The following is a 12,105-nucleotide window of genomic DNA, read 5'->3' as shown; positions in this document are numbered from 1 at the left end:
AGTATTAAAATCGGTTCCAATGAATCCCTAAATGAAAAGGACATATTAAGTCAGAAAGAAAAGAAAAGGTTACAGACATAATAAATTAGAAGTAGAAAAATAAAGGAGAGGATTTTTTTATGAAAACTCTGACTTTTATAAACATTTACATTTTTTGATTTACCTTTCTATACTATCAGTAAAGAGGCAGCCACTTTATCTTTTCAGAGCCCAAAAAAAGGAAAGGCATAAAAGACAATAGTCTTAATTTGCCAGAGGGCAGGTTTAGTTTAACATAAAGGTAAATTGCCCTATGGTACAATTGTTAAGTTTGCTTCCAATAGTGTCTTCCTTGAAGAATTTGTTCTTGGATGGTGGAGTTAAATGTTCTCTGTGAACTCCCAGCCTTTCCATGAACTTGGTCTCAGAGAAGTAATTCATTTCTTGAATCTTTTAAATGGGGCTTATAGACTAAGACCAAGGCCATTCTAAAAACAATTTGGCTCAGGAGTTATCCTTGGACCTCCCACATTTAGAGTTAGCCTGATTAGTGGTCAGGAGTAGATTCTGGAGTGAGACTTCCTGGTTAAAGTTCTGGCATGCCACTAACTAGCTGTGTGACATTGAGTAAGTCACATAACTTCTCTGTACCTCAGTTTCCTTATCTGTAAGACTAGGATAACTAGTACTCTTCTCATATACTACTTATAAGTATTAGTTAAATTCTTAAGAATACCGTCTGGCACATAGTAATGGCTATGTAAGTATTAGCTCTTATTGTTATTATTTAGGTTAAGTATCTTTTCTATATGCTTCTACAGGACCCTCAATCATTTATTCATTCTTTCATTCATCTGCTCTATGCCAAGCACTCCTCTGCATGCTGTACTGAGTCGTGCTAGTCTCACTATTTCACTAGCTCTTGCTCAGGACATGAACTAGAGACATCATGGACTAGGACAGTTCCTGACTTTCTTTATATGCCATGTCCCCTCACAGTGAGTGCAACATACTCTGCTCTGAAAACTGACATAAATAAGGAGTCACCTCATGTTTTCAAAGGTTATCTGATACAAGAGAGCAGTGATTCTTGTATTTAAAGCACATGTTTGCTAGCCTAGTCTTAAAATGCCAAAGATGAAAACAGAGTATAGTCATATTGATCTGATGTGATTTTGGATTTGGGGCCTGTGATTTTCCTACTACTTGCCTTAGCATATGCTCAAATGGCAACTAATACCCTGGGATGTGCTGTGACTTTAAAACAACTTTTGAAGAAATTAATGCTTTCATCAAAGCCAGGAATTTAAAGGTCTCAGAACTATCTGAACACATCTTGGAATTTGTAAGCAAGATGAGGAGAAGCTCCGGAGATGATAGTGTGACCATTCCTCCATAGTCAGATCATCCAAGAAATGCTTGTGATTACAAAAGGACTGTTACCTTAGAATTTTCAAGAATAGTGATCACAGTGTTGTTCAGTTATTTAGCAACAACAAGCATCAGATATGGATGCCATATATGCGTACCGCATACTCTATGTGTACAAGAATACACAACGTTTGCCTGGAGTATAGTGCTAATGAAAGTGAGCTTTACAACTCTCAAGGGGCAGTTAAAGTTTGTACGGGGTTAAGAACTGGGAACTAGAATAGTAGTATCTAGGATCTGAGTTATAAACATCTGAACTTCATTTTTTATGGTCTACCCAGAAATAAGATGACTTGTGAAGGTTATTCAGCCTTCCAGCTTTTGGATGAAATCAAGAAGTATAATATACTTTAAAAAAACAAATAAATATTTTTCTGAATAACCACATTGAACATTTTAAATGTTAAAATATTCCATGTGTTTTTATATAGACTATGTGTATATTTCACCTGAAATACAAAGGGCCTAGAGTAGATCATTTCTACTCTAGACCCCTTGACGACAGTGTGTCAGTTTTGTAAAGGCACCACAATAGCCTTATTGATAGGGAAAACGGTTTGGGGGGTGCCAGCAGCTGACCACCAGCAGAATGCATGCAGCCACAGTGGAAAGCTATTTCAAGAATTCTCCAGTGCCAAGGCTCTGCTTCCCTATCATTTGGCTCTTTTAGGGATCAGGGAGATGATAGAGGACATGAGGGAGTGGGGCCAAGCTCACAGTAGTAGACCAACCGCAGCACCACAATTCTGTCTTTAAGAAGAATCTGCTCATGGCACTAGAGTTTTGCTAGAAAGTAAAATTAGAATTCTTTCTTAACAAATGGTATCCAGAAATCCTGAGAGACTTCTGGAGTTTTTATGAAAAATCCCAAATATCCTAGAAATTGTATTCTTATACCACAGCCTCTGTTAACATAAGTTGATTGGTTTTGCCATTCTCATGAGCTCTGCCATCACTGTTAACCCATACTATTTCTTTTAAAGGGTATAAATGGAGCAATAACAGCCCATCAGCACAGGTGGAAGGACAGCAAGAAGCATGTGTGCTGTGTGGTACTGGGCTCTGTTCTTAGTGCAGAAGGGCAGCATTATGATTTTACACACATGTACACAGAAACATTTGCATGCTGAGTTCCATTTGGTAAAGTCATTGTTGATTAGCAATCACTTTGGCTCCAAATGGAAGACCTGGATTCTACTCTCATTTCTTCCATGTGGTATGCACAAGCCACAAAGTCCCTGAGCCCCAGGTTTACTCATTTAATCCAAGTTTTGGATTAGACCAGAGTTTCAGAAAATGCTATGATGTGCAGGTGAATCACCTGGGGATTTCGTTCTGTATGTCTGGGGTGAGGCCCAAGATTCTACATTTCTAACCAGCTCCCAGGTGATGCTGATGCTGCTGATCCTTGGGCCACACTTTGAGTAGCAAAGATTATATTTGTTCATTTATTTTATCCTCCCAACCACCCTATGACATAGATATTTTTAGCTTCATTTTAAAGATGAGGAAACAGAGGTTTTGCTCAAGCTGATGCAGTCAGATAGCAGGACTGTAACCCAAACTTAGGTCTAACTGGCCCCTGAATTTAGCCACTATAGAAACCTTATACTGTTTTTCATTTTCTTCTGGGGTTTGAAAAAGTAGCTGCAGTTTTAGAAGGTATATAACCCTCTTAGGAGGAGTAGCTTAGCCATTATGAAAATCTCTATTGCCATAAACACAGAATAATACGTAATTCTCTTTTTTTTCCATTGGAAGAAAAAAAAATACTGTGTGGCATAGATAATATGTAAGGTAAATTCCAAAGTTTGTTAATACAGGGAGGATTGTTGCATATTAGGAAGTATTTCAAGGCTAATTAATTTAGAATAATTTCTTTAATAAACTTTCAATCTACCTTATTTTGCTAGCTCCCTTGTGTTGCGTATTTTCTATTTACTGGCATGTCTCCAAATGATAGTGTATCAAGAACTTCGGTTGGAGTACATGCAGACCATTCATGTTTCTACATAACAACCTGTCTGTGTTGCAATCTTTAAGCACCAAGAATACTTATGTAAATTATTCTATGCTATAGGCTAATGTCCACAAATATCAAACAATTACTATGTTTTGAGTCTGTGGGGACACAAAGTTTGTTCTTTTAAAATCCACATTCATGACTTTACTTAAAATGTACTGTTTTGTTTTCTAAAGGCAAAATTCCAGGACTTAGTTTTTATGTGGAAAATTTCATCTCAGAGCAAAATTTTATAGCATAGTCATAAACCTCAAAGAATGAGAATTTGTAATGGACTGGGCCATCGATTATTAACAGGAGTCACATTAATAGGCATACGAGACATATAAAATGGCTCCAAGAGCCTCTGGCAACACATGGAGATGCAGAATCTTTAACATGGATTTGCTACTTAGTGCTCAAAAGGAACTAGGCATTCAGGCTAAAATTATCCAAATAAGTCCATATAAATCGACTGACATCCTTTGGTTAATTTCAGGAGATTTTATTTTGTTGGTTGTTCAAGGTTCTGAGTTCACTGCCCACTGAGCAGAATAATAGGTGGGTGGGTAGGAGCTTCTGAGTCAGACCACCCAGGGTTCTGACTCCCAGCCTGCCTCTTAGTAGCCATTTGTCCTCAGACAAAATACTTACCCTCTTTGAACCTCAGCTCCCTTCTCTATAAGTGGGAATAAGAAAATGTGATTCACAGGGTTGGTATGAAAATAAAAGATATAGTGCCGGTGCTTGAGAGTGCTTAGAACATAACAATAGATCTTTATAAATGTTTATGCATGTTAATTTTCTGCTGTATAACCATTGTAAAGGTATTCCTAACTCTCCAAATGATCTGTATCTGTGAAAATTTCTGTTATGAGTGGGATACCTGTTGAGAGTAGGAGAATGGGGAAGAGGGAAAGGGAGATAGCAGGGCATGACAGAGAAGCCATGGTGATTAAATCAGAGGACTGGGCCAGGCTAGATGCCAACCAGGTTTTGTATGCCAGAGAAAGATTCTGGTATTCGAGAGCACCCCTTTACCACCCAGAGATTTTTTGTTCTGAAGCTAGTGAGCTCTGAGTATTCCATGAGCTAAAATCCTATGCTGCCTCTTTTGGCCATTCAGGTCATAGGAGTTTCCAGCCAACTCAGCACGTCATATTCAGATCTTGGCTGGAAGCCAGTCCTTAGAGCTTGTTCAGTTCCTTAAATAGGCAACTACCTACAGATGAAACGTAAGAGGGGTTCAACCCTACAGTAAGTGTTTGTCTGTCAGCTCACACTGAAGGTCCAGTATATTTTCTCTAAGGAATGTGACAGCTTAGTAAATACTTGTCAGATGAACTGAAGATCTTTATATAGGAAACCTTCAAGATGTTGGTAGAGTAAGCTTGTGAAAGACAGAGGTTCTTCAGGTCCTCATTGCTATCAACAGACCCTTGTGGAAATGTCTGGCTTAGGCAACCCTTCCTTGTACCATTTCTAAAGCCAAGTTGTACACAGGGAAACCTTGCACAGCTTGGAGACATTTTTTTAACCACAGTAAACTTACATTAGTAAAATCAGCCATCAGAGTACTCATTTCAAAGACGCACATTTAAAGACAAGAAGAAGGAGAGAGTTCTTGAATGCAAATTTTTTTTTACACTTTCCTACTTGTGTGTTTTCGTTTAGCAGACTTGTTTCTTCCCACACTCTTTTGCTGTGCATGCTGCCATCTTCTCTGAATTAAGGGATAGGAAATATTGGCATCTATTATTTTAAAATCCCCAGTGATCCATATACCATTTGGGCCTGCTAAAACGAGATGTTCATCATACGTTTTCTTCATTAAGCATCCTCCTCAGGCTGGTGTTTAAAAGAGAATAGGAACAAAATTAAGAACACTACCCAGTGACTTAGCCCTAAAAACCCTTTAGTGAATGCAAAAGTGTGGTGTTGTGCCTGAGTTAACCACGCAGCATGGTGAGCACATGTCAAACACTGCCTGGGGTGGCTCTAATGGACACACTTCAGCCAGAAGTACAGAAGACATCTCACAGGAGTGTGTGCCGGCCAGCCTGATGTGAGGTGTGGACAGAGTTCTGAAAATAAACTGTCATCCAAAAAGTCAAAGGCTTTTATAGTGATTTTTAAACAGATTAAACAGTGAGAATAATTAAACAGAATGAAAAAGGAGCTTAATTAAGATTGATTCCTATAACCCAAATGCCCAGTTGATAAGGAAGCTAGCCAAACAAAATAAGTATGTTAAGGCAGAGTGGAACAACCCTGTAGCCATTTAAAATGAAAAATATGTTGATTTTTTTGATACATGAAATATGCATTTAAAAAAATGTTAAAAACCCAAAGTGGACTATTTATAACCATGTTAAAAATGCTAATATGTCCATTAAAAAATGACAGAATAGATTTTCAGGTCCATTATGTTGACTACATCTCTAATTTTCAAAAAAGCAGACTTGCAATCAATCTCGTGGATATTCCTCTTGAAGGACCTGATTTCAGAGTGATCCTATCATCATGAGTAAACTGACTAGAAAGTGCCATTCCCAGATGACAAGGATACCAGAGCTGCAGGGACAAGGGAGAGCCTTAGAGGCCCAGCTTGAAGTGGGAATGGTCTCTTAATGCCTTCTGAGGCTGGCTCTCCTCAGAAGGGGATTCCTTGAGCTGGGTAACCACATCCCAGCCCAGTCTCAAGAGCCTTGCTCTCTTCATTCACCCAGCCATGTGACTTTGAGAAGAAATGGAAAAGTATAACATAAGAAAGGGGAATTACATTTTAAATACGTAAACTGTGTAAGAAAAATTAGGCTGTCTTGATTGGCAGATACAAATCCCCATTTCTTTTATTCACATGGAATCTCTGAAAAATCTTCTAGATGATTCTTTTGTTTCTTCCCTACCCCAGTAATTAGAACATGAGATAGTACCGTCTTCTGGCCAACCTGCAAAACTAGAGATGACATCAAACCTAGACACTGTTCTTGGCCCCAGGTGACATGCTGGGGCAGACAGCAGGGACCAGCTGCTGACGTAACTATCCTTGTTTCTAATGCTAGTAGTAACCAACAGAGTTTAGTTTTGCTTTGACAACTCTTCTTACAGCCAAAACTATTGTTATGGCCCACATGTCATTGCTATTTACTCTAAGTAAGGGAAAGCAAAGGCTATTCTGGGCACAGAGCAGAGCTTGTGGCTGGGGTTATTTCAATATTACCATGGCATGCTGCCGCTTTCACTAAGGCCACACTATGATTTTTTTCTGAAAAGTGCTGCAACAGACATGCAGCCTTCTCTTAAGTCTCTTTACACAGCCCCAGGGCATCAGAGCACCAGAGATGTTTTACTCACATATGAAACAAACTGTATAGACTTCAGGAGAAAAAGAGACTGCTTACATAAAATTAACCAGGAAAATCACCCTCATGAGATATGTCTCTGCTTGAACTGCCTTTTCTCATTACCTGGGATTGTTTTCTGTAATTTGTCTGAACATTGTAAACTAAAACTGTATCATAAGATGGAGAGTCCTGACTTAGAGAATTCTCTGTGGTATATGTATACTACCATGCAATGAGAAATAATGGTGAGGGAGGGGGAGAGAGAGAAAGAAAGAGGTGGAGGAGAGGGAGGGAGGGAAATAAGGAGGGAGAGAGGGAGGAAGAGAGGAGAGAGGAGAGAGGAGAGAGAGCAGGAGGGAGAGAAACTATGAGTGTTTCCTGCTGTGGTCAGGATTTTGCCAGTTGCCAGTGCAGAGCATAGCCGAAGGAGCCATGAATGCTGCCCCCATCAGTTGGAGACTTAGGGGAGAGGAGGACCTAGTGGACAACCCACAGCCTGGTTTCGGACATGAGGGATGCCATAAGCACTCTGAGCCAGGATGCACTCTTAAAGCTGGATCCACAACAGAGAAGCATGAGTAGCTAAGCGTCCCTGCCTGTTTGCACATGCTACCTAGGTAAGCACTCACGCTCGCTCGCGCTCGCTCTCTCTCTCTCTCTCTCTCTCTCTCTCCAACTCTGAAAGCTTCTAGCAGAGATCAAGGGAAAAAATGTTGTGTTGAGATTTGCAGATTTTCCCTTTTCCGCCTTGTCGGGTTCGATATTTGCCTGTTAAAAAGATTATTGAACGTAATAGAACAAGATGATCTGTCTAGCTGTGTTCCACTCATCTGTGTGTGTAACATGTCCTGTGTGAGGCTAAACATAAGAAATGCAGACTGTCTTTGCTCTATGTTGTTGTATAAAACACTGGATGTTGAGCTGTTCTCAGGATTTCAGACCCTGTTCTGTAATACTACCAGTTCCCTGCTGCAGAGCTCCTGATTTCTGTGGATGGCAGTTGATAATTGGTAGCCACAGACTGCAGTTGGAGTCACAGCATTTGAGTCTAGCACCTGGGCTGGGCCCTGCTGATACGGTAGAGAGAAAGAGAGACAGACAGAAACACACACACACTCACTCACTCACACACACACTCACACCCTACAAGAGCTATAACTGGAGCTCTGAGCTGCTTGGAGAAGAGATTGCCTGGGGCTGAAGAGATGCTTTGAACTGGGGGAAGCTGTGTCACAGTTGGACTCCATCTTGCAGAGGACTCAGTTATGTCCAGTGACCACCTGAACAACAGCACACTGAAGGAGGCCCAGTTTAAAGACCTGTTCTTAAAAAAAGGTATACTTCCAAAGGCCAGCTGTGGATGATACCTGCTCTCTGGGGTTTGTTGTAATTGTTCTTGGAGTTTAGTCTGAGGACAGAATTGAGAAAAGCAAGAAGTTGGTATCTACCTAGGAGAGGGTCTGTCAGCTCTGAAAACACTTTCAGGGCTAGACTCTCTTTAGAAAGATGTATTCTAGGTTTTTTCTTTTTTTTTCTCTCATCTGCAGTTATTTTGTTTGTGTTGGAGATGTTATACATAAATACATAGATGTGTAGCTTTGGAGTTTTGGTTTTTCAAGTGTTCGCTACACAAGGCTAAAACCTGCCCTAGAAATTCTATCACTCACTGCTAAACTCAAGGGTACTTTCGTTTCACTCCAAGTTGTTGAAAACAGCATTTTAAAGAAAAGATGTATTAAAAGGATGTGGGTGGTTTCTCAGGTCACCAGTGTGGTACCAGCAGACATTAGGAAAGAGAACTATGACTCTGTAGGGGAGACAAAGAGCCAAGAAAAGTGCGACAGACTGACTGACTGCTAGCTAGGGGACACTCAGAAACCACTGTTCTTAACTGTGAATAAGACGGTTATTTGTACAGCTGTATTTTTTTCTGATACACTTTCCTAAAATGTGAGGATGAGTGTGAGGGTAGATTTTAAATGAATCTAAAAGAGGGAATTATGATTTTATGTATGCATTTTTTTTCCATTCATAGTATGACAGAGGGATAGACTTTTAAAAGTTTTATAATTCCTCTTACTCCTCTGCTATGTTTTCAGAAAATTATGCCAATCACCTTTGTAATATATTTAGCTAAATTTTTTTTTCTGAAGAAATCATGAAACTCCAGATTCTAAAATGCATGGTGAAAAGTTATGTTGGATGAGTGCTTGGACCTTAGTAAATTAAAAAAATGTTATTCTAGCTGGATAGACTCACAGTATCTGTGTTCTAGGGAATTCATAGTCAATCTGATTGTTGCTGACTGCCACCTGCTTGCCAGAGCCATCAAAGGCACCTAGCCTTGCGCTGGAGTCAAGCAGATGTGCCTCGGCCACACCTTGCCTTCAGAGGGCCCTGTGCCACTTGATTGTGCTCTGCTTCTATCTCTCCTCCTGCAGATCATAGGTCTCATCTCCTACTTTTATTATCATGAAAAACATTTTATGTAAATATATCAATGTAAATAGGACTCTATAAGCAGGTAACTTGCAGCAACCTTGATGCTCTGTCCAGTGACAGTTTACCCTGCCTAGAGTAGTAACAGTTGAATAATTGTTATACAATATGAAAACCTCTAGCAAAACTTCACCACTCAAGTCATTAATAAATGTTTGGTAGAATACGGTTCTGTGCTAGACACTATTCTAAGCAGATCAGACAATTTTGAGGCCCCTCCCTTTCAGGGATTTCTTCATCAGTTTATAATGCCAGACACATGCTATCTGGTGAGGATACTTCAGAAGAATGAGATACTATCCCAGGGCTCACTCCATGGGGGAAGAAGACCAGAAAATGAGCACTAACAAGACAGTGATAATGCTGTGATAGGGTTCAAATGCACTCAAGGGAGCCCCCCAACAGTAGTGAGCCTATTAGCAAGGGGTTAGGAAAGAGCTTCTAAAGGAAAATAAAGCTAGAAATGACATCAAATCCGGGTATTTCCAAATCTGAGTGCCTCTTTTCCTCTTCTGTTGTTCTATGTGTTGTAGTATAGATCAGAGTAGCCAAACCATCTTAAGGAAAAAGAAGTTCAAAATATATAATCATGATTATAGCCTTCTGAACTTTAAACTGTGAGGTTATTCCTATCACATAAGCGAAAATTCCCACCCCCAACCATAGTGTTAATGAATGTGAATTTTCATTCAACCATTTAAGTCTTCAAGAGTATTTTTATACTAATAATTCATAAACTTGAAGCAATTACAGTCGATGTAGATTCCAACTCCTGCCCCACCCATCTTCCTGTCCCCACCACCCAGTCAATAGGGTTTGGAAAAGAATATACCAGACTTTAGGGACATTCAGTACTTTAAAAGTGTCACAGAGCCATAAATAAAGAGTAAGACACTGGAGGCTGTCATGTTCTCACCACACCCATCTCTGCCCAGGAAGACAGAGAGGAAGGAAATGCAAACACGCGTTCATTGTGCCTGAGCCAGTGGACCTAGGGGACCTAGGAGAGCTTGCTGGGAGAGAGGGGCTGCCTGGAGGGTAAACTAACGGTGGCAGCAAAGTGTAGTCCCCATGTCCCAGTAGATTCTAGCACTTGAGGGTGGAGGGTAAGGCAGAAGTGCTGCCATTGGTTAGGGTGGGAGAGGAACCATTCAGAGTGATGTGCAGGGATCTGTGGAAAGCATTCAGCCCTTTCAGTGATATCACGGTATTCTGCATGGCAGCTTTTTTGAATTCTGCCCAAGTGTTTCCTTGGCCTGGTGAAAAGAGAGGCAAATGAGAAGACCAGAACCTCCCCCATCCCCATTATAGAGTCTGAAGGGACATAAATTACATATCTGGAACATATCTGGAAATTAAAAATAATTAAACATTTAGAAAATAGGAGTTCCATGAAGGATATTATATTAATGGAGGAAAAAACAAATGGAAGATGGTGTTAACCATACCACAAATAGAGATGAGGATTATATTAGGAACCTAAGGTGGTAGAACCACACTTCTCCAGAGTTCTTTAAAAATAATGCAGACTCTCATGCCTATAGTATGAGTCACTTCAGCTCCTCACTGAACCAGAGAATAGACCAACAGACCTCACACAATTTCTTCTGGTTCTGTAATTCTCTGCTGCATAGCTTGGAATTTCTTAGAAATGTTTCTATAAAAGCGCAGAGATACTATCATCGCTGTCATCACTGTCACTGTTTTACAGTAATAAAATAAGGTGCTGTGATGCTTTCCGATAAATTTTAGACTAGATTCATTCTAAAACTTTAGGTTTTTGGATTATACTGACTCATCCATGATAACATCATGAACTACAGCTCCATGAGAGGATGGAGAGTGTGAAAATTTGACTTTGACCTAAAATTCTTTCCTCACGGGGCCTGCATTTTGGCATTCTTCTACTGACATCAGTAGCTAGTGAAATAAAAGAAAACTGACTAGTGGGCTGTGTTTAGAATCCCTACTGGGCAGATGAAATCATGGAAACCCTAAAGTATCCCTGTTATTTTCTCAGAACTCTGCCATTCTTACAGATTTTTTTTATGTGTTTTATTCTTCCAGAATTCATTCTCTTCTTTGCCTTCCCTTCCCATCCCATTACCTGATACTCAAGTCACAGATATTTTTCCTTTCTGTGTACCCTAAGTTCTGTGCACCATTCCACATAACCTCTCCTCTAAGACATGAAAATGGATAATCTCTTGTAGGACCAGACATAAGCAGACCAGGTCAAGGAAGGAGCAACAAGGCTCAAGTGTAGTGCCAGGATTCAGCTGGCATCTGTCTCACTTTTCGTGCACGGACTGCTGCTCTGTAGGGTTGTGTGACGCCTGGATTCTCAGGAAAAGTAGCATGCATGCATCTGTCTGATGAATATGCCTCTATGGGCCCTATCAAAAGTGTTCCCTGTGGGGTGGGTGACAGGCCTTACTGCTGCCCTGTGCACAGCCCTTGCACCCTGGGCCTCCAGAGCTTGGAGCACATTGAGAGAAATGAATGAGGATCTAAGGTGGGAGGCGTATGTGTGTGTGCCTGGGAAGCATGTCCAGGAACTGCTAACTTGAAAGGATGGTGGTTTCAGCAAGAAGTGGCCTGCTTGCACCCTGCCTGCGCAGCATGGGGAATTGCTTGGGAAGGTCTCCAGAAGCCCTGAAAATGTATGTGGTTGAGATCAGGTACACAGGAAACTTGAAACTGGATACTTTGAAGAAAAGGTGTGCTGAATTTTATCAGATATTCACATTCAAAAGTGGAAATACAGCTGTTTCTCGTTGTTTGTTTTTTGAAAAATTATATTAAGTTTCTTTTACTTGTCCTGTGAAAAGTTATTTTCTTGAGAAA

The 12,105-nt window shown here is 40.3% G+C and overlaps 1 protein-coding gene across 16 annotated transcripts in view; it reads left to right on the top strand.

Annotated features, from left to right (window-relative positions):
• LDLRAD4 (low density lipoprotein receptor class A domain containing 4) overlaps positions 1–12,105 on the top strand; it is a 432,201-nt gene that overhangs the window by 382,240 nt on the left and 37,856 nt on the right. Inside the window, exon 1 of one of the 16 annotated variants that reach the window (XM_016119845.2) lies at positions 7,386–8,094. The exons of the other annotated variants lie outside the window; for them this stretch is intronic. Coding sequence (XP_015975331.1) covers positions 8,025–8,094 — 70 coding nt within the window. The 5' untranslated portion in view covers positions 7,386–8,024. Of the gene's footprint in view, positions 1–7,385; positions 8,095–12,105 lie in introns of those variants that run through there. 16 annotated transcript variants of the gene reach the window in all.

This window comes from Rousettus aegyptiacus, unplaced genomic scaffold (assembly GCF_014176215.1).
Source record: "Rousettus aegyptiacus isolate mRouAeg1 unplaced genomic scaffold, mRouAeg1.p scaffold_m13_p_12, whole genome shotgun sequence".
Lineage (NCBI taxonomy): Eukaryota > Metazoa > Chordata > Mammalia > Chiroptera > Pteropodidae > Rousettus > Rousettus aegyptiacus.
This window is presented reverse-complemented; position numbering and strand designations above follow the sequence as displayed.